Source organism: Dermacentor andersoni, chromosome 1, assembly GCF_023375885.2.
Source record: "Dermacentor andersoni chromosome 1, qqDerAnde1_hic_scaffold, whole genome shotgun sequence".
In the NCBI taxonomy this organism is placed as follows: Eukaryota; Metazoa; Arthropoda; class Arachnida; order Ixodida; family Ixodidae; genus Dermacentor; species Dermacentor andersoni.
Window position 1 is genome coordinate 40183377 of NC_092814.1, and position 18876 is coordinate 40202252.

At 43.5% G+C, this 18876-nt stretch overlaps 1 protein-coding gene across 2 annotated transcripts in view; it reads left to right on the forward strand.

The window, feature by feature from the left end:
* The window catches only part of Sec8 (Secretory 8), a 97908-nt gene that overhangs the window by 60075 nt on the left and 18957 nt on the right, over positions 1 to 18876 (forward strand). For both annotated transcript variants that reach the window (XM_050193014.3, XM_055061359.2), the window contains exons 20-24: positions 6584 to 6794; positions 9568 to 9666; positions 17779 to 17816; positions 17897 to 18011; positions 18547 to 18665. In XM_050193014.3, the coding sequence (XP_050048971.2) occupies positions 6584 to 6794; positions 9568 to 9666; positions 17779 to 17816; positions 17897 to 18011; positions 18547 to 18665 (582 nt within the window). The remainder of the gene's footprint in view (positions 1 to 6583; positions 6795 to 9567; positions 9667 to 17778; positions 17817 to 17896; positions 18012 to 18546; positions 18666 to 18876) is intronic.

Genomic DNA, 18876 nt, shown 5'->3' on the forward strand with positions numbered 1-18876 from the left:
CGGGCTGGCACAAACAAGAGAAGCTTTCTACTCAGGTGGCTGCTACGTACGGCACGGCCATGTGGTCTCTATCTTGAAAGTGATCTGCAATGGAGAGAAGACTCTACGCATTTAGGCGCACTGCGCTGTGTTCTCATCGCTGTGTGCGCGTTGAAGCGAGAGGCTGCACAAAGGTCAATTCGCTCACTCCTTCTACTGCGCTTCCCCATTCCAGCGCTTTGATAAAGTATCCGCGGAGATTGCGTGAGACGTGTTGATGATTACTTGTGCACGCGTGACACCATGCTTGTTAATTTAGTTAGTAAGAAAATGTTTAAAAGTTTATACGGACGATAAAACTACTATCCTTACTTTTCGTACAGCTGTCTACTAATTTGCTATCGTGATTGATGCTTCACCTTTTGGGCAAAACTGCGACTTTTTTTTATTTATCGCAACTTTTGTGTATTGGGAGTAAATGTTTGTTTTTCCAAATGAGAGATACAGTTAAACCTCGCAGGAACGAAATCGGTGGGGAACGTGAAAAGATTTGCTTTCGCGAGAATTTCGTTGTTGGGGAAAGAGACAGCGCGGATAGGTAATGCATCGCAGAACAAATCTTTACTGTCAAAATTCCGTTAGCCTACTTTGCAGGCTTTGCTCGAGGATATAGAACCGCATTGCCGACAGTACAAAGTGCGTCGCATGCGTCCACCAGCAGTGGCAGTGCCACCGTAGTGCAGTATTCTCGGTCATTTGCTTTCGGAGGTACGATCCCTCTTGCGAGATTTTGCGTAACTCGGCACTGGACGCAGAGCGACAGCGCATACAGCACCATTTCTCCAGCGCACGCTGTTGCCCGTCCGGTGCCGAGCGCAAAAGTGATCGTACCTCGTGCACCCGAAGGCAAACAATTGAGATAACGGCCCTTTCGCGCAAATCTACGTACGGCGCCGAATCCGCACATGATGCCTGTACGGTGGCACCAAAACCAGCATTCTTGAAGGGATGCGTGACACTCCACATAGTGCAACCGCCATCTCAAGCGCCATGAACAATTCCATGTCGGTAGGACGTGGATTTCCTTGTTTTTGCTGCATTTTTCTCACCGAGGCGCACATTACGCAGTGCACTGCCGCAATCGACGATTGTTGTTTGAAATGCGCTTTCAGTTTCACCTCACACGATTGGCCTAGGCCTCGCCAAGTTGTCAGCCGCGGGGAGCGCGAACTGAACGCGTGTGTCGAACAACGATCTACAATCTCGCCTTGTAGGCATGCAAAAACCGTCGTCACGTGTCGGTAGCAACAGCCATGCCGCTTCAAACGGGCGATCAACAAACAAGATGGAGGCCATGACGTGTTTCCAGCGCACTGATCGCTTCCAGCACTTGGTTGTTTCTGTTAACAAAAATGGCGGTGCGCACACAAGTGTAATGTGGTGGTATTTTGCGCAATTTTAGTGCAGAACAATAGCATTTGAATGCATTTTGGCGCCTGCTAGCCTTAGGCGAGTAGATAATATGCGGAGTTATGTTCCGGCAAATTTCGTTGATGCAGGATTGCAGTACAGCGACATTTCGCTGCCGAGAGGTGCGAAATGCATTGAATCCTATGGGCATTCGCCGGGGATACGAAAATGTTTCGTTGCCGCGAGAATTTCGTTGTTGTGAAATTTTGTTATCGCGAGTTTCGACTGTAGTTGTATTCCTGTATGAAAGAATGAGGTGTGCGTTACAGTTGAGGGCGATTTTTTTTTTTTCCACTTTTTTGGGGGGCTCACGGAAACCAGGTGTGCGTTACAATCAAGGGCGCGTTAGAATTGAGTAAATATGGTGTGTGGCACTGGGTGTGTGGCAAATGAGGTAACAATTCTCAGCATTCGCACGCACCGGTGCGCCACGCTGTCTGTCTAGGAGGCCTTGCATGGACTTCTCAGGAGCACCACTAGATGATTCAGCATGTTTAATATTTCATATTCGCAATCTAGAATAACACTGCATCAACACGAGCATACGCTAACCGAGTATTCCTTTTCTAATGACGCATTCAGGTACTCATTCTTGCCTCGGGTAATCAGAGAATGGAATAAACTTAACTCGTCATTAACAGCGACAAACTCTTTATCCCTGTTCGTGTCACAGCTGGAGCTCATCACAAAAGATTATTAACGACTTCTAATGTTTGTTCCCTATTCTCTTTATGTTAAACTGACAGTTCTAAGAAAAAAAAAAACTGTATACACTTGTTTGTTCCCAAATATTTCACGTTTTTGCTTTGTCTATGATGTGCCCCGGTTGTTGTTCATTTTATTCTTCTTTGTTTAGTGTTCTATTGTATACCTTATCTTTTGTATTTTGTTGAATATCGTTGCTTTTTCATTCTTTGTGTAGCTCGCAGGCATGTGTATTTATGTACGGAAAAGAAATTGTTCATGCTGTCTGCTAGGCTCTCGGCTGAGAGTGGCAGTATTGTAAAATAAATAAATAAAATAAGTGCAAGAGAGGAGCCCGGCTGCGGCATGACACGTTTCTCAGTATTCACACGCACCGGTACGCCATGCAAATATTTCGGAGACCCTGTGCAGGCTTCATAGCAGCACCGCTAGATGGTGCCGAGTGTTCCCAGGGAAGCATGATACATTGGCCTCTCTGCAAAAATAAGACTAACAGAACCGTAATCGGTAGTCAAACTACTATGGGTCCCAGGCTATGAGGGTAACCCCGGTAGTGAAGCTGCTCACCTCACATCCCGTGCAACCACAAACCGATCGGAGCGGCAGACTTCACCAGGGAGCCAAGAAGAAAAGTGCCTAAGCTACGAAGAACATCTTAATAGACTGAGAGAGGAAATACGCCAGTACCCCACACCTTGCAGTGTGCTTAATAGGGAACAGTCAATTCAGTTTCAGTTTATTGATGCGATTGAAATTTTTGTACAGAAAAAGTAACTCTAGGAGGTCCCATAGTCAAAGACTGGGGAGGGGCCTCCATTGCCATAAGAAAGGTGCGAGCTAGATGTATTTTGAGCCCTAGACCGCTCACTGCCATTCTAAAGGACAATAACGTCTCGAGCTGCAGGCAGTGTGGCCTAGAACAAGCCGGCATGGAACACATTACGTGGGGGTGTGCCAATAACCTACCACCATAAAACCTAATGCGACGAGCCCCCCTTGCCTGAAGAGTGGGAGAAGACGTTAAGGAGCCTAGTATATCAAGAACAAGTCAGGCTGGCGGAATGGGTAGCTAAGGTGGCAAACCCATGGGTCCTAACCTAGCTCCCTCCCCAGCCTGGCATCCCCCTTCCCCTGCTACTTCAATAAAGTTATTTCCTCCTCCTCCAAAGAGGAGTCTCGCTGCAGTACACGCCTCACACACAGCCCATTTTGACAGTGGCAATACATTGTCGCTATATTGATTCAATACTAAACACATTGCCATTGGTAGTCATTGTGAATTGGTCCTGTCTTTTTTTTTTCTTTTCTTTTCCATTTGATTCCCACAGGCAGTCAGCAGGTTGTCTTCTGGCCTATGAAATTTGGGGAGCTTGAAGCTGTTCAGAAATTTTAATAGCTCTGAAACATTCAGACTGCAGTTGAGGAAGCAGCGAAACATTGGCGATATTCAGAAAGAATAATAAATGCTGAAAACTTCAAGGGGATATATCACGTAACCAAGTGCTTTGGGATTCCTTTAATTGTATAGGACAGTGCATGGAGTTGTGCACCGCTTTGTAGCAGCAGGTATTGCTGCAAAACATGATATGAAAGTATTTGAGTGGATAGTATGTGTGAGTGTCAATACCAACACAGCATGCAGTGTTTAAGAAACTACAGTCAACGTCCGATTTTTTGGACTACCTAGGGGCCGCAAAAACGTCAGAAAAGTCAGGCAGTCCGAAAAAAAAAAACCGAATGCATGACTTTTACTGCTTTTAAGGGCTCAAATCCGCCACAGGCGCGTCTGAAATCACTCTGAAGGCCTGCTAGTTCACTTGTTAGGCATATCGGTGCTCGTACTGTGACAGGAGACGGCGGATGCACACATGTATAATTTAGGAATTAATGCTGTGTTCCGTGACAATTGCCTCTTCCCACTCTTAGTACGATTCACCAAAATACTCTGCGTATGCTTCACCACGTAACACTGCTATATTGAGACGAAGCTGACTTTCAGGAACTGACATTATGCTACGTGTCGTGCTTTCCAAGCTTTGAAACCATTGGCAAGGATTACAAAGGCAGAGCTGGTGCCATTTCTAATAGTGGCGGATTGTTTTAATAAAAAACACACACCTACAGCAAGCAGCTTGGTATTGAATGTCGAAGTAGCTAGGCCTAGCGTTGCTGCTGTGGTGCCTACGGCTGTCAGCGGATCTGCGTGCGAGAGCGCCTGTTCGAGGCGACAAGCTAATCAAAATGGTGGCAGTGGCTTCAAGCCATTTTGGACCTGCGGTCATGGCAAAAAGCCTGGAAAATAGGACGGCAAAGGCTTTTTGCGTCCGAAATTTCAGACCTTTTTATACATTTACTTTATGGGGTACTGTGGTGGTGCTGCAAAGGTGTCCAAATTATCGGGCATGTCTGAAAAATCGGTTGTCCAAAAAATCTGTCGTCTGTATTCAAGTATGAGTTGGTGGCTGAGTGGAAGACGCTTGTTTACTTTCTTTGACTTCGTGTACAGTTGACTTTCATTAATTTCAAATGAGTAATCTGTTTTATTAGTCGGCTCAGCCACATTTAAAAGTATACCAACGGGTGGCCACATTACTATATGGAAAAGCTCAATATTTCTAACTTGACACATTGAGTGCAAGTTAATTGAAATACAGGAAAATCTTCAAATCAGCTCTGTTAATTGCGCTCAAACTACTTACAGTATATTTCATTCAGTTTGTATAGCTTGCACTACTGACGCTGCAAGCTAAGCTAGCTGGGAAACGTGTACAGCAGTAAAGCAAAAGCAACAGGACCATAGAGTGGAAGAAAGGGGATTAACCGAGGGGCCCAATTTTTATTAGTCATATCATAAGAATCCAACAAACCCTGACACCAAGGACAACATAGGGGAAATTACTTGTGCTTAATAAATGAAATAAAGAAACCATAAATTAATAGAAATGAAAGTGGATGAAAAAACGACTTGCCACAGGTGGGGAACAATCCCATAACCTTCGAATTTCGCGTGCGATGCTCTACCAATTGAGCTACCGCGGCACCGTTTCCCCATCCACTTCTTGGGTATTTGTTTCCTAGTAGAACCCTGGAAGTGTTAGCCAGCGCCACCACTCACAGACCTAGGCGGTGGATGTGGAACATCCTTTCTGCCACAGGCGTCACGAGAATGTGATATTTTTTGGGTGAAGGCAACCGGTCAATAAGCCCACACATGCTACCTGAAGGCATCAATGTTGTCAGTTTCGAGACCCTCGTTATGTAATGAACGAGAAGAAAGGGAGTTAACCGAGGGGCCCGATTTTTATTAGTCATATCATAAGAATCTAACAAACACTGACGCCAAGGACAGCATAGGGGAAATTGCTTGTGCCTAATAAATGAAATAATGAAACGATAAATTAATAGAAGTGAAAGTGAATGAAGAAACAACTTGCCGCAGGTGGGGAACGATCCCACAACCTTCGCATGCAAAGGTTGTGGGATTTTATTTAATTTTTATTAATTTATCATTTCTTTATTTCATTTATTAAGCACAAGTAATTTTCCCTATGTTCTCCTTGGTGTCAGTGTTTGTTGGATTCTTATGATAGGAGTTTAGAGTGAGAAGTTTGGAAGGACAACATTGAGGAAGGGGCTAGGTGCTAGAGGATCAGAATAGGCAGATAGACATAGATGTATTGAGAGGTCAGAACCATGACTGATACCCGTAGCCGCTCCAGCTCATGTAGGGCTATGCGAGTGGTTTTCTTTTGGATGTCAATAGCCTGCATACCTATCTCCTTTCATGCCATGAGTTATGGCGATATTATTGTGGTGTACTGAGTGGATGTTAGAAGTCTTGCAGAGGCAAAACAAGTGGCACAAAGAAGAATGAAAAGTGCTGGCTAAGAGCAATCCACTGGGGTGGTGGTGAGGGAGGCAGCAGGAGAGTTTGTAGAGAGGAGTGTGGCAGGTGTTCGTTTTGTGCGTGGCCATTTCACTTTTGCTTCCTCTCTTTTAGTTTCCAAGTTAGTGTGAGTGCAGTTGCGATATGGTGGTGTACCAGCCGCTCGTGAGGTCCGGTAATGATCCTGAGGTGCCTGTTACCATAGCAGCTAAAATGTTTGTATCGTGTTGGCTATGACCTGGCACTGCGCTTATATACCCGTGAAAATACCCGTAAAGAGATCACTCGCTTCGATTTATTCATATTCTATGGATTAATTTGTTTGCCTACAATTGTCACTGTGCAGTGTTTCAAGACAGCCTGAAGCATACATTTGTAACAATGCCTGTCAAAGATTCATGGAATTCATTTCCTCAAAATGGAACCTATTTTGTGAGCACTATTGAGCATGCAGTGAAGTTATGGCTGTTTGCTGTTTTTTAAATGTGTAAACTGGCCCTGCAAGACCTAGACTTAACATGTCGGTATCTCCATGGTGTGTAGGTCTCTTCCCAACTGGGCCAACTTGCAGCTGATGAAGGAGAACCGGGCAGCTGTGGATGTTGAGGAGTCACCTGAAGAAGTGCGGCTGCGCAACAAGAAGGAGTCTGAGATCCTTATTGGGAACTTGGCGAGTGGCACACTCATCCCTCCACATGAAATCCTCTCAGATGTGGCCCAGCTGCGCGTGCTGGCTCAGCTACAGGAAAGCCTTGTACGGATGTTACTGCAAAACCTTTACTTTTGTCACTGGCTGTGTGTCATGGTGAAATTTAGAAAGGCCAACCACATGCAGTCGTGTGCTTTGTGAGACATCGGTGTATCAAACCAGCCCCTTTTTCAAGATCAATCCTAAGTTTCTTTTGCATGTACATGACCACCCACTCAGAAAGCATGGCCTTCCCACTACAGTTGACATAATCTGTGCTGCTTAGTGGCTCTGATCTACTTCCTACCACAAAGTGGCAGGCTTAATTTCACAGCCCTGGTGACCAAATTACAGTAGGGACAGAGTGCAGACATATTTAGAGAAAGAGACATTTCAAGTAGGTTCTGGAGATCTTTCCCTTGCCATATGCTTAGCCTGCTACTCCAGATGAAAAAGTTGGTGCTTGAAATGACCCTTTCACGCATAGCAATAACACACCCAACATGGAGAAGCAAACACCGCAACAAGTAGCTAGAATTCCTGGTTCAGGCCAGTGTCCTAGAGGACTTCTAAGAGCACCTTCGTTGTATGGGATGCGCTAGCAGCACTGCTCCAAGGTCAAAGTACATGGTGCAGCTCAAGAAAAGCTGTCTTTGTACTGGATGTAGGCAAATACTAAGCAAATTCAGGTAGCAAAATTTAAGCCAGAATCCTCTGCTGTGGCAGCTTTGGGATATAAAATTTCCGTTATATAGCGTAATAAGAGTATGTACTGAACAGATGGATGCATAAAAAGAAATTGCCAGGAGTGTGCGAATATCGAATTTCACCAAATTGAATCGAGTAGTGAACATTATAATAATTAGATTTGCGAATAGAATATCTACCATTAAATTTCTCGAATATTCGATATATTTGGTGTAGAGACCCGCGCAGTGCCATATGTCGCACGTGCCGTGGAGCCCCTCGTGCTCAATGCCACCCTAGCAATAGTCTCACTTCACGTCACGCAAACTTGCCGTGACCGTGCAAATTGTAGAATCTTTGACAGGTGGTAAGTCACGCTGAACCTGACAATGAAACTGAGCGGACAGCGCCTGCGCTTCACTGTCGGCGCCGCCAATGCATGTCATGTGATGCACGGTCCTTTCGTCCGTTGCGCAGGTTAGCCTTCCGATAACCCACCTGCCTTAAAGTTGGGATATCCCTTCTGCATTTTGGAGAAAAACCGGAAAACAATACTTTCTATGTAGTAAATAAAGGATTGCCACAAAACACAGGTCCACTATTAAACTGAGAACCTCATTAGCGTTCAGTACAACAGAGCATCACTAATTCATTACTATGAAACTAAAAAAAAGCACTTCGATTCTATTCAAAAAATATTCTACTGATAAAAAAAAAAATATTTTCCAGACCTTCATATAATATAACTGAGCTGTAATCTGTGCTGGCATACTAATTTGGTGTTCCCTTTAATAAGAGTAGACCACTCGCCGTAGTGGCTTAGCGCTGTTGCACTGCTAAACACAAGGTTTCAAGATCAAATCCCGGCTGTGGTGGCTGCATTTAGATGGGGGCGAAGTGCAAGAGCACCTGTGTCCCGTGCAATGGGGGCATGTTAATGATCCCCTGGTGGTCAAAATTAATCTGGAGTCCCCATCACGGCGTTCCTCATAATAAAATCGTGGTTTTGGCATCTAAACCTCAGAGTTCAATTCAATAAAGGTAGATCAATCTGTATGTCTAGATTTCTATGCACCTATGCTACTGATAGCTTGCTATGTTCTTGTTATGCAATGCTAGGAGACTTCCAAACATCTGCAGCACTGTATTTCCTTGCCCAAAATTTGTAAGCATTAAATTTTACGAAACATTTTCTGATGTTCGATATTCAATTCGACATTTCTTTTTTTTCTTGGTTCAATTTGATGTTCAATAAGAAATCTACAATTTGGTATTTGCACATTCCTAGAATTTGGTGTTTAAAGCAGTGGGAGGAGCTGTGAAGTGCTCTTGGCAAATATGACAGTAGAGAGAAATTGTACGATGACTGTTTGCCAAGTTTTCAGTGTTGCACTGATTATTTTGTAGACCTTGCACTGATATCTCCTGTAATGGGAAGTGCCTAAACCACAGAACTTGCTGCTGACGCATTTACTGCACATTAAATTGTGCCCAGGCATAAGTGATCAGATCCACTTCTAAGTGAGTTTGGGCTTCTCAATTTCAGTTGAATTGTTCATCAAAATCGTGTTGCAGTTTTGTAGGGCTGGATCGATGATATTCGATTTTGATACATAAAACAATAATTTGGATGCATAATCTTGAAGTAATGAGTCATTTCAAATGCCTGGTGAAATTTATATATGGCCTGAACTGGAATGCTCATATAAATACACGTCTCTTGTAGAAAAATAAGAAGTGTAACCCACAAGTCATTACTTTAATTGGTCAATGCTAGTATTGGGCCTAATGCTGATGACTGACGACATTTTTCCCTCAGTGTTTTAATCAACTTCATCCATCTTTTGACAATATAGAACACTTGTTGTGGGCTATTTTTGAACAAGCAAGGACACTTTGGCTTCAAAACACGAAGTGTTCAAGAACAGACATCACATGAAATGGGATCTGCTTGTTCACCAAAATTCAACTAATTCAAGCTGCCAGGCATTGAAAAATGGTGTCTTGGTTTCAGTACTTTCGTGCCGTGAAAATACAAAATAAGATAAAATGTAATGTAGAAATTGAAGAGGAGTGGGTTAAATAGAGCGAGGCTGTCTCAGATTTTCCAATGAAGTATGAATGAAAAGTGAACTTTTTTTCCCCCACCTAGGAATGGCTGAGCTCACGAATACAGAGCATGGCTAGCTGTGTAGTGCATATACAAAAACAACGTGGATCAACTTATGTTCTTGCTTCTCCAAGAGAATCGGTGTGTACACCTCTGTTATTTTCAGTAGTTTGCTGAATAGCACTGTTCTGGAATTTGTCCCTTTCTTGCTCATGTTGTGCTCACAATTAATTCCAACTTCATAAAAATTTGACATTTTGATATTGAAGTAGGGTGAAGCATGAAATGCTTAGATAACAACTTGAGAGTTAATAAGCCTGCCCATATTCCCAGCAGGGTTTGCTAGTAAGTTGGTAAACTCTGCTTAGTGTCTCCTGCAAACTGCAGCACATGGATGCCTACTGACGCATGATCATCTTTTAATAGCCATTGCCAGCTGACTGTCATCGACACTGTTGATGACACTTGTAGGGATAGGCATGCATACCTCACACCCAGCTAGCAGTGATTATTAAATATTATGCGCCAGCAGGCATGCATGTGCTGTTGCATTTAAGGGAGTCTGAGCAGGATTTGCCATCTTACTAGCAAATCCTCCTGGTAATAGAAAACAGCTTATTGCCTCTTCAGTTGTTTTGCACCGCAGCATTCTTTTTAGCAATGTTCTTGCAAGGCCATAAGCTATTTGTGGCGTGCAAGCTGGACTAGCCAATTAGTGGTTTATTGATCACTAGAAACTGTAGAGGTGAAGCTTGCAATGTATGAGTTGTAGCTGCTCCATGCAGCTTTTGTTAACGAGAAAGTGCATTGCTGTGCTTGGGGTGAAGGTGTTCACAATTAGGAATGGGGACCATTAAAAGACTATGCAAGTCCTCCTCCAGTGCCTTGAGCTTGCATATGCAACTCAAGCACAAGAGGAAAAAATATAGTGTGTGTGGGAGAGAAAGCAACTCTGAGGTGCCTGCTATCTCCGCCGGTGCAGAAGTCGTTTCCTAAGGTTAGGCCTGGAAAGTGGCTAATGCAGTAAATGGGGTGCAGAAAGGTACTGCCAATGCCATAATTAAACACTTGGATGTTCTATTAAAGGGGCCCTAAACCACTTTTTATCGAAATGGAGAAATGCATTTGAAGGTAAAATAGGCTATTAAAGAACTATGTTGCTGCAAAAAGTACTTCAATGCGTTCAGTAGAAGCAGAGTTATTGGCAATCAAACATGCCCTTCGCAGTGCTTCCACTCCTTCTTCGATGCCTTGCACTGCGAAGGCTACAGCGGAGTGGGGCATGCCCGCAATACTTCTCCTACTGAAGGTCACCACGGTGCAGAGTTCAAATTTGATTTTGGATGTTAACGTAGTCGGCACTACTTCCGGTTTGGCACATTACGACGTGCCAAACGTAAGCCAAACGTGGTTGTCCTCAGTGAGCTTAGCCAGTGGACTCGTCGTGGTACCCCGTGGCAGCCGCAGCATCTATGCTACATGGGAGACCGCAGCTACATCCAACTGTAGTGCGTATGCACAGCGTTTGCTTTGTGCACGACAGGTCTTGAGCGCAGGCTTGCGCTCGTTTGCTCATCTAACCATACTACGTGTTGTGGACTAGCCTTGTCCTTCACCAGCTTGACCAATGGATAGTAGCCATATCCAACTTGCACATTTTGAAACGCTATCAATAAGTCTGCCAAGGCATCTAACCAGGAGCGGCCAGGAGTGAGCGCACGCTGGCAAGCGTGCGTGTGGTCTGGCCTTAAGTTTTGCAGGGTTGAAGGCTAGTTGAGCGCTCAAAACTAGCCGAAATTAGCGAGAACCGACGGCTACGACACTGATAAGCAGGGTAGCTAGAGTGTAGAGTGTACTAGACAATGGTTGATTGGGCTGAACCACGCTTTCCCACTGAGGCGCCGCGTGTGGAAAAATTGTGCGAGGGCGCTGCGAGCGAACTGGATTGGGGCGGAGATGCACTTTATGGCATATTCAATGTAATTTTGCTGCAGGCGCTGAGACCGATTGCGTGTGTACGCTCTTATAATGGTGCTTTATTTCAACTGCAAATTTATATTGACACCTTTTTGCTACGTATACATATTTGAGGCATGGCTTATACAACATGTCTTCAATTTTGCTGTCGTCAAGTGCGTCGTCTCCTAGCGAGCGCACATTTGTTGCGCGTACGCTGACGGACACCCAGTTTTTCTTGCAGAAAGTCTGTGCAGTAAAATTCTTTATCATTTTACTTGCTTTGGTGCGCCCGCGACTCCTGTCGGCTGGTACGAATTGTAGTTTTAGCCAGGTGAACTACTACTTTTAGTTGTTTTCTAAAATTAGCATGTAATTTTTGCCACAAAAGCTGCCTAACTGCAACATGAACCTACGTAAGAAAATTTTATTGATACTTTGTCATTTGAAACGCGCTTTTTGTTGTTTGAGTATTGGTCAGGAATATGATCAAAGAAAAAAATGTTATAGTGAAATTGCCTATGTGCTGAAGACTGGATTAAGGAGACTGGGAAGTCCTTACGAATGTAATCTCCATGGCTTGTCTGGCAATCTCCTTCAACGTGCTCGCAAGTGAAATGAAGTAGAAACATATAGTCTAATCGAATGGTATTTGCTATTCAGATCGTATTTGACTTCAGAATTCACTACAGTAAAACCTTGTTAATTTATCCCTCAATAATTCAGAAAATCGGATAATTCATACTCTTCCTCTGGTCCCAGCAGGTGTATGCATTATTTAATGCAATGAAACTCTCATTAATTCGGACGTATTTGGCCACACATCGGTTAATTTGGACAACTCTCGGAGCTTGGTGAGCGCAGAGTGCCGCAAATGTGCGACGCAAGAGAGCAAAAACAGCGTTAGCGTTCACCAAAACAAAGTGTCGGAGTTTGCATCGTCATAGTCATCAGTGGAAATCGTGCATGAATCACAGCAATGCCAGAATGCATTGTGCCTATTTGTGCCTTTAGAGCCTTTCTTCTTGCGTTTACCGCTGCACTTAGCACCGCATTGGCCGCATTCCTTCACTACTGCGTATTTGCCATACATGATCGCATCGATAGCGGCTGCAGTTTCGTTTGCAGCAGTTGTGGCAAACAGTAGTTTCATTTTGACTCTGTGCGGGCATCGGCCGTGCGTCGGCCGCATGCCTTCAGAACTGCAAGGTCGCCGTGCATGATCGCGTCGACAGCGGCCACGGTCTCATTTGCAACAGTTGCGGCAAACAGTAGTTTCGTTGGCCATCTTGAAGGGGCAGTGCAAGACGGCACAGACAAAAGGCAGGAAACACACAAGACAGCACTGAACTCACGTGTGTCCTGCCTTCTGTCTTTGTCGTCTTGCACTTCCTCTTCAAGATGTTCAACCAGTACCAATTTGCCCAAATGTCGATTCCTTTATAGTAGTTTCGTTTTTACTCAGTGCGAAGCTGTCGAGGATGAAGAGCACTGTCTACATCGTGATGGGCGGCGACACTGGCGAAGAAATAATTGGGATATGCGCGCGGTAGTGAAAAGCATTTGAAATTAAGACGCACACTGCGGCCGCGCTGTGAAGGAAGTCGCGAGGCCTTCGCTGCTGCGAGCGCTGATCAGTCATGAAATGAGAATTGAAGCTTCCGCACTGCTTTTGTGTAAAGTAGAAACAGGATTTGCTGATTCATTCAATAAATAAAGGCATGGTGACGCATTGTGCATTTTCTTATTGTTTTCTTGATGCCCTCGATAATTCGACATTCGGTTAATTTGGACATCTTTTTAGGTCCTGTGAAGTCCGAATTAATTAGGTTATACTGTATTAAATATTATAAAATAGCCATTTCCATTCTAATGTAACGCATAACAGCACTTTTCAAGTGTCAAAGGTGAGGGGCCGATGCAAGTAAGGACTCTTATTCCGAATTATTGTGTTGCTCGAGAGCCGTGGCTGTTGTGCAGAGGCGCACCGGTTCCTGAGAAAATTAACGTACTGGTGCTAATTGGTTCTGCTGAACAAGTTCCTAGCCGTCATTCAATATAAACACCCCATTTTGGGGTAGCCTGTAAATCTGCTCACTTATGACAAGCAAGTAAAACATTTTTTTGACAGGCTCACCATATCTGCAACCCATTAAAAGTGGGCGCCCAATGTGGTATTACACTTATCTTCAACGAACACAGCAGATCTACAAATATCTCTACATGTATGTGAGGCGTGTTGTTCCTTCATTTGCTTGATTATTGTCCTTATGATAGTGCACCGGATAACTGAAGACAGCCATTTATAATACAGAAGCTGCTTAGTAGTTGACCGGACATACAGTTGGGAATGGCATTACATTTAGGTATGAAATATAAGATAAGCATAACATTTTTTTTCTCAGAAATCAGACTCTAGAATAATTTCTTTTGTTTACCCCCTAGAAAAAAGCTGAAGGATGCAGCTACCTTGTTTTGTTTCTTATAATTAAATAAATTCTAGTGTTTTAGGTCTTGCGATATGATCGTGAGGCACCCTATTCAGTCTTCACCACCTGGGGTTCTTTAGCATGCACGTAAACAGAAATACATGAGTGTTTTTCCAATTCATTCCTATCGAATTCTGCGGCCTGGTTTGAAACCGTGAGCTCAAGTTTAGAAGTGAAGCGCCATATCCACTATGTAGCCACTAATTAGGCTACCGCACCGCTTTTTGTTGCTGTTGTTCTTAAGCATGGACTGGACAAAAAATTTCACACGGCTTAAGGGCCAACAATTAGCATACATATATAATGGCTACTTAAAACTGTTTTCGGCGCCTGAGGTCCAACCACAATAAAAGAACCTGTACCAATTGTTTCGCATTCAGTTATGCGAGGAAGACCGAAACATGAGTGGAATGTCGCACTTGCTTTTTTTTTTTCTCTCTTCCTAAAAGAATACTTCTTGTAAATGTGAGTACAGGGTGCCAGAGGGGACAGATATGTTTTATTTCTTTGAAGCGGCAAGCAGGAAATTTACGTATGTTTTTCCGTCTCCATTTCGCAAAACCTACTTATGGAAAACTATGCGCAAAAATACACAATAGAGATACATGGTGCTTGAAGAACGAGAAAAATATTTGTTCACCAAAGGGGAACGTACAGTAACATAGTAGAATGAAAGCTGACACTGTGGCTGCAATGCACATGCAATCACCTAGTGGCATTAAAAAAAAATGAAATAAAGATTGAAAGAAAGGCACCTACGTTTCATAAGGCATAAATACATGTCATACGCAATTATATACACCGTCTGAGCGGTCTGAATGCATATACCAGTGCGCAAAGTAGTACGAGTGACCCCTCCGAGAAGTATCGCCAGCACTTTCCAATGGTGCACAGTTGATGTGGCCCAATCCACTTCGATCGCAGCGTCGCCACAGTATTTTTTGTCGTCACCCTCTTCACTGCAAAGCATGCACCGCCTCAACCGTTCATCCCACTCAACCATATTCTAGTACACTCTAAGGGTGGCCAAAGTTTAATTGCTACATGGGTGGCTGTGGCAAAGCATAAGCAGACGATAGTCAGCTTCTTCTGGAAGTATGTAATTATTATCGAAATTCGAAAGCAGATTTTCGCTTAGTTCAGCCTGTTTATGAGACTTTGTGAATAAATATGCATAGTAACAGTAGGAAGAAGCGCACTGATCTAAACACCCTTCTTGATTGATGTCAGCTGTTGGCCAGTAGCAGCCATGTATAGGAATCTGATGTATTACAATATAAAGGGTCCAGAAAAGAGGGAGGAGCATGCTTCTGTTGAAAAGAGAGCGTTTAAGAGAAAGGTGACTTCGCTTTCCACTTGCTAGCTCCACGTACTGCGCGTGCCTGCAAAACTTGGCAGAGCCCGCGCGGGCAGTCTTGGCAGCCGATATACGGAAACGCTCATCGTATAGGCTAATGCTCTGTTAAAAATGTCTACTGTTCTTAATATTTTCAAAGCAATAGCTTTGGGCTAAATACAGTTGCACGCCAATTTTCTCTTTAAAGACAATTAATTCAGTGTTACACACCGGAGCCCTTTGACTTTCATATTCTTTTATGTTGGTCAGGTTCCTTCCTCTTCTCTGGTTCATCTGCTCCTGTAAGATAGTTGGTGTGAGCCATTCAGTGCAATTTACAAGTCTTAGTAAGTCATATGTACTACTGCAAATTGTTAGCCATGCCTCATGCGTCTAAACTGTGATACTTCTGTTTATTTTCTTTGCCAGTCACAAATGTGTTGGCAAGTGTGTTTATTAATTTCACTGTGTTAATTTATTGGTTGCATTGCACTGTATTAAACAGGTATGTGAGATTGTGTAGTAAATATAGCAACGAAGAAGCAGAGATGATCATAGTGGCACTCATCTCTCCCCCTGTATTAAAAGGAAGAGGATGAAGAGGTTATAAATGCTCTGCACGTTCGTTGACTGTGCTGCTCCATTTAAAGCAGTTTACAGAAAAACAGTGCATAGTGTATGGTACCCTTTGTCTAAGAGAAATGATCCTCTTAAGCTTTTACTCGGGGATTTCGCATGGTCAGAATGTGGTAGCCTTGTTTCTTCGCACCATGAAAGAAGGTGAGAAAGACGTTTGGTATTAGCAGAAGCCATTGCACAAAGAGAGGCTGCTGGCTCTTCCTTTATTATGGTTATCACAAGGCACTGCACAGTTTTATACTCACGGTTGTCAGAAGTGTCAAGCAAGCACAAAGATGTGCTGAATACACATGGTTTTGTGCATTTCTGAGCAACAGTAATAGGCACATTGCTGAGCAACAGCTGTGTACATTCTTACAGAACATTGCTTTGAACTCATGGCTACATTACTAGATACTGCCGTCTATGGTAATCAATTGTTGTAATCAATTTTTATCATCTTTATGTGGTGTTTCATGCATAAATGAGTGACATTCTTCATGGTAAATGTGTTAGTAATTTCGTTTACTTATGTAAGTGTTTCTTTGCTCTTGTATTGTGTTTAATGTGTTCTGCATGGTTTTTGGTGCTGCCTCTGTGTACTAGAACATGCACACATCTTATTTGATAGTTTTGCGACAGGTTACTTGTAGGTCGACATGCTGCTGAAATCTCTTATTTGAATTTTATTATTGATAAGCAAAATGAAAATAAACACCTACATAATGTGAGTGAGCACACTTTGGCAGCTGTCACAATTAGCAGCGTGAGGTGTACAATGGAATGCAGAGCCTGCTGTAGCTGTACTGTCCTTGTGCTAACTGTATAACTCCAGCTGTCTTGAACTATTTTCCAGCGCACATTCATTTGCTTTTCTCCTATACTGTAAGTGAAGCTTTCTGTGCTGTTTGCTTTGATTGACGATAATTACCGGTGATGTTGATGGTGAATGTTAAATTTCACAACGTTTAGTCCAACACGAGAGTGGAGAGTTGATGTTAAGCATTACTTTGCGTGTACCACTGCTGTTTGTCTGCATAATACACAGAACACACAGGGGGAAGTGTTTGCTTGAGGCGTTGTGGTGCGCCATACTTCATAACCTCTGAGAGGGTTGAGCATATTCATTACCTTGCATGGCACATCGCACCATGGCAGAAGTATTAAACTTCAATTGAATTATGGGGTTGTACATGCCGAAACCACAATTGGATTATGAGGTGCACCGTGGTGGCAGACTCCAGATTAATTTTGACACCGTGGTGTTCTTTTATTATTCACTCGTTTCGCATCTACGTTGGTTCTACCCATTCTCTGCCTCCTCTCCCCCCTCGTCTCTGCCATTCTATATAGCTTCCCTCTGCACTTGCACGTTAGTAGTAAAGGTAAGCGCCGCAATTTCTGCAATGCCTTTTCGGGGGGATCACGGATAATTACAGCTGTCAAGAGGCTAATATGGCGATGCCCAGGGAGCTCCAGAGGACATTGTGCACATTCATTGCGGCGCAAAGGTCCAAACGAGTTTCGCACATCGTCTTTCCTCTCTGCCACGCTCTCGTCTATACATATATGCTCTGAACCACCCCCCAATGTGGCGTGCCAGACAGCGGCAGCAGCAGCAGTGGGAGAGTCGAAGGAAGCGGCAAAGAAAGCTTCACTTTAAAAGAAGAACTGATCTTGCCCTTTCCCTGACCTTGTGTATAATGTATGTCAAGCAGCACTTATACAGATAATATACAGGTAATTGCGAGCATTGCGGTGAGATAACATGTTCAGGCTGAATTTGTGTGGGTGTGTGGGCATGCTTTGAGGCAGCTGTAGAAACCCTGTTTAAATAAATCAATGTTCTTGCAGGTTCAGGATTTGCCACCAGTACCTGATGCAACTGTCCAGTAAGCATTCACCATCTTTTTATGCTCGAAACAGAAAATTTCTTTGTGGGAAGTTTCATTCTCCTTCATTATTTCTTCAGGACATTGGAAGAGCTGGCAAAAGACTTTCAAGAAATAGCTGATACTTGCCTTTTGGTTTTGCACCTGGAAGTGCGAGTACACTGTTTCTTTTACCTCCTACCTGTAACTATACAAGTGAGTGCTGCTAGACTGATACATCCTATTCATTCATAATGCCTCAAAAGCCTTGAGAATCAGGACAATACAAACTAGTTAGTTGTGGCCCACAAGTCACATGGCGCTAAGAGCAAGTTCATGACAGGCTAGAATAATCAGGCGGAGAGAACTGGCTTGTCTTACATTGTCCTGTCTTTAAATTTGGTAAATTGGCACTGTATTTATCACTGTGCTAGACTGAACCCATGGCAACCTTTTTTTTTTTTTTTTAATTCTTGATACTACCTATTACTCCTTACGCTTGCACTGAAGTCTTGTCTGTCTAAATGTTTTGGATAGTCTGTGTTAGGAATGAAAATGCTTCATTTATCCATTCAGTAAGACCAATTTACTTGCTGATCTGCAACTATGGTGGGCTTATAGGTGTTTGTGGGACAGTCGTGCATCTCACAATTTGCTGGCTTGAGTTGTTGGGTAGTAAAGGGCCCATACAGAGTTTGGAAAACTATGCTTAGTTCTTGAGCTTTGAAGTGAGTGCATGTTTGGCCAACAGGGCAACTTTGCGGGCGGTGTGGACAGCCAAGAGCCTGACCCTGAAGTTATGAAGCTGAACAAGGACCTCTCAAGCATCGATGAAGCCATGACTGCCTGCCTACAACAGCGAAAACACAGGTGCGTTACATGCTTATATTTAAACTTTAAAGGGTTGCACTACACTGAAATCTTGTTATACAGTGTTTCACATAAATGACCACGATTGTCTAAAATGTAATATTGTCTGTGCCCCCTGGAATCTCCTGTCGCGAAACAACTTTACTGTGTCGCATGTGGTTGGGTGTCGCATTTACAAATTCATATTCATTCCTGATGGGAATGGCCAACA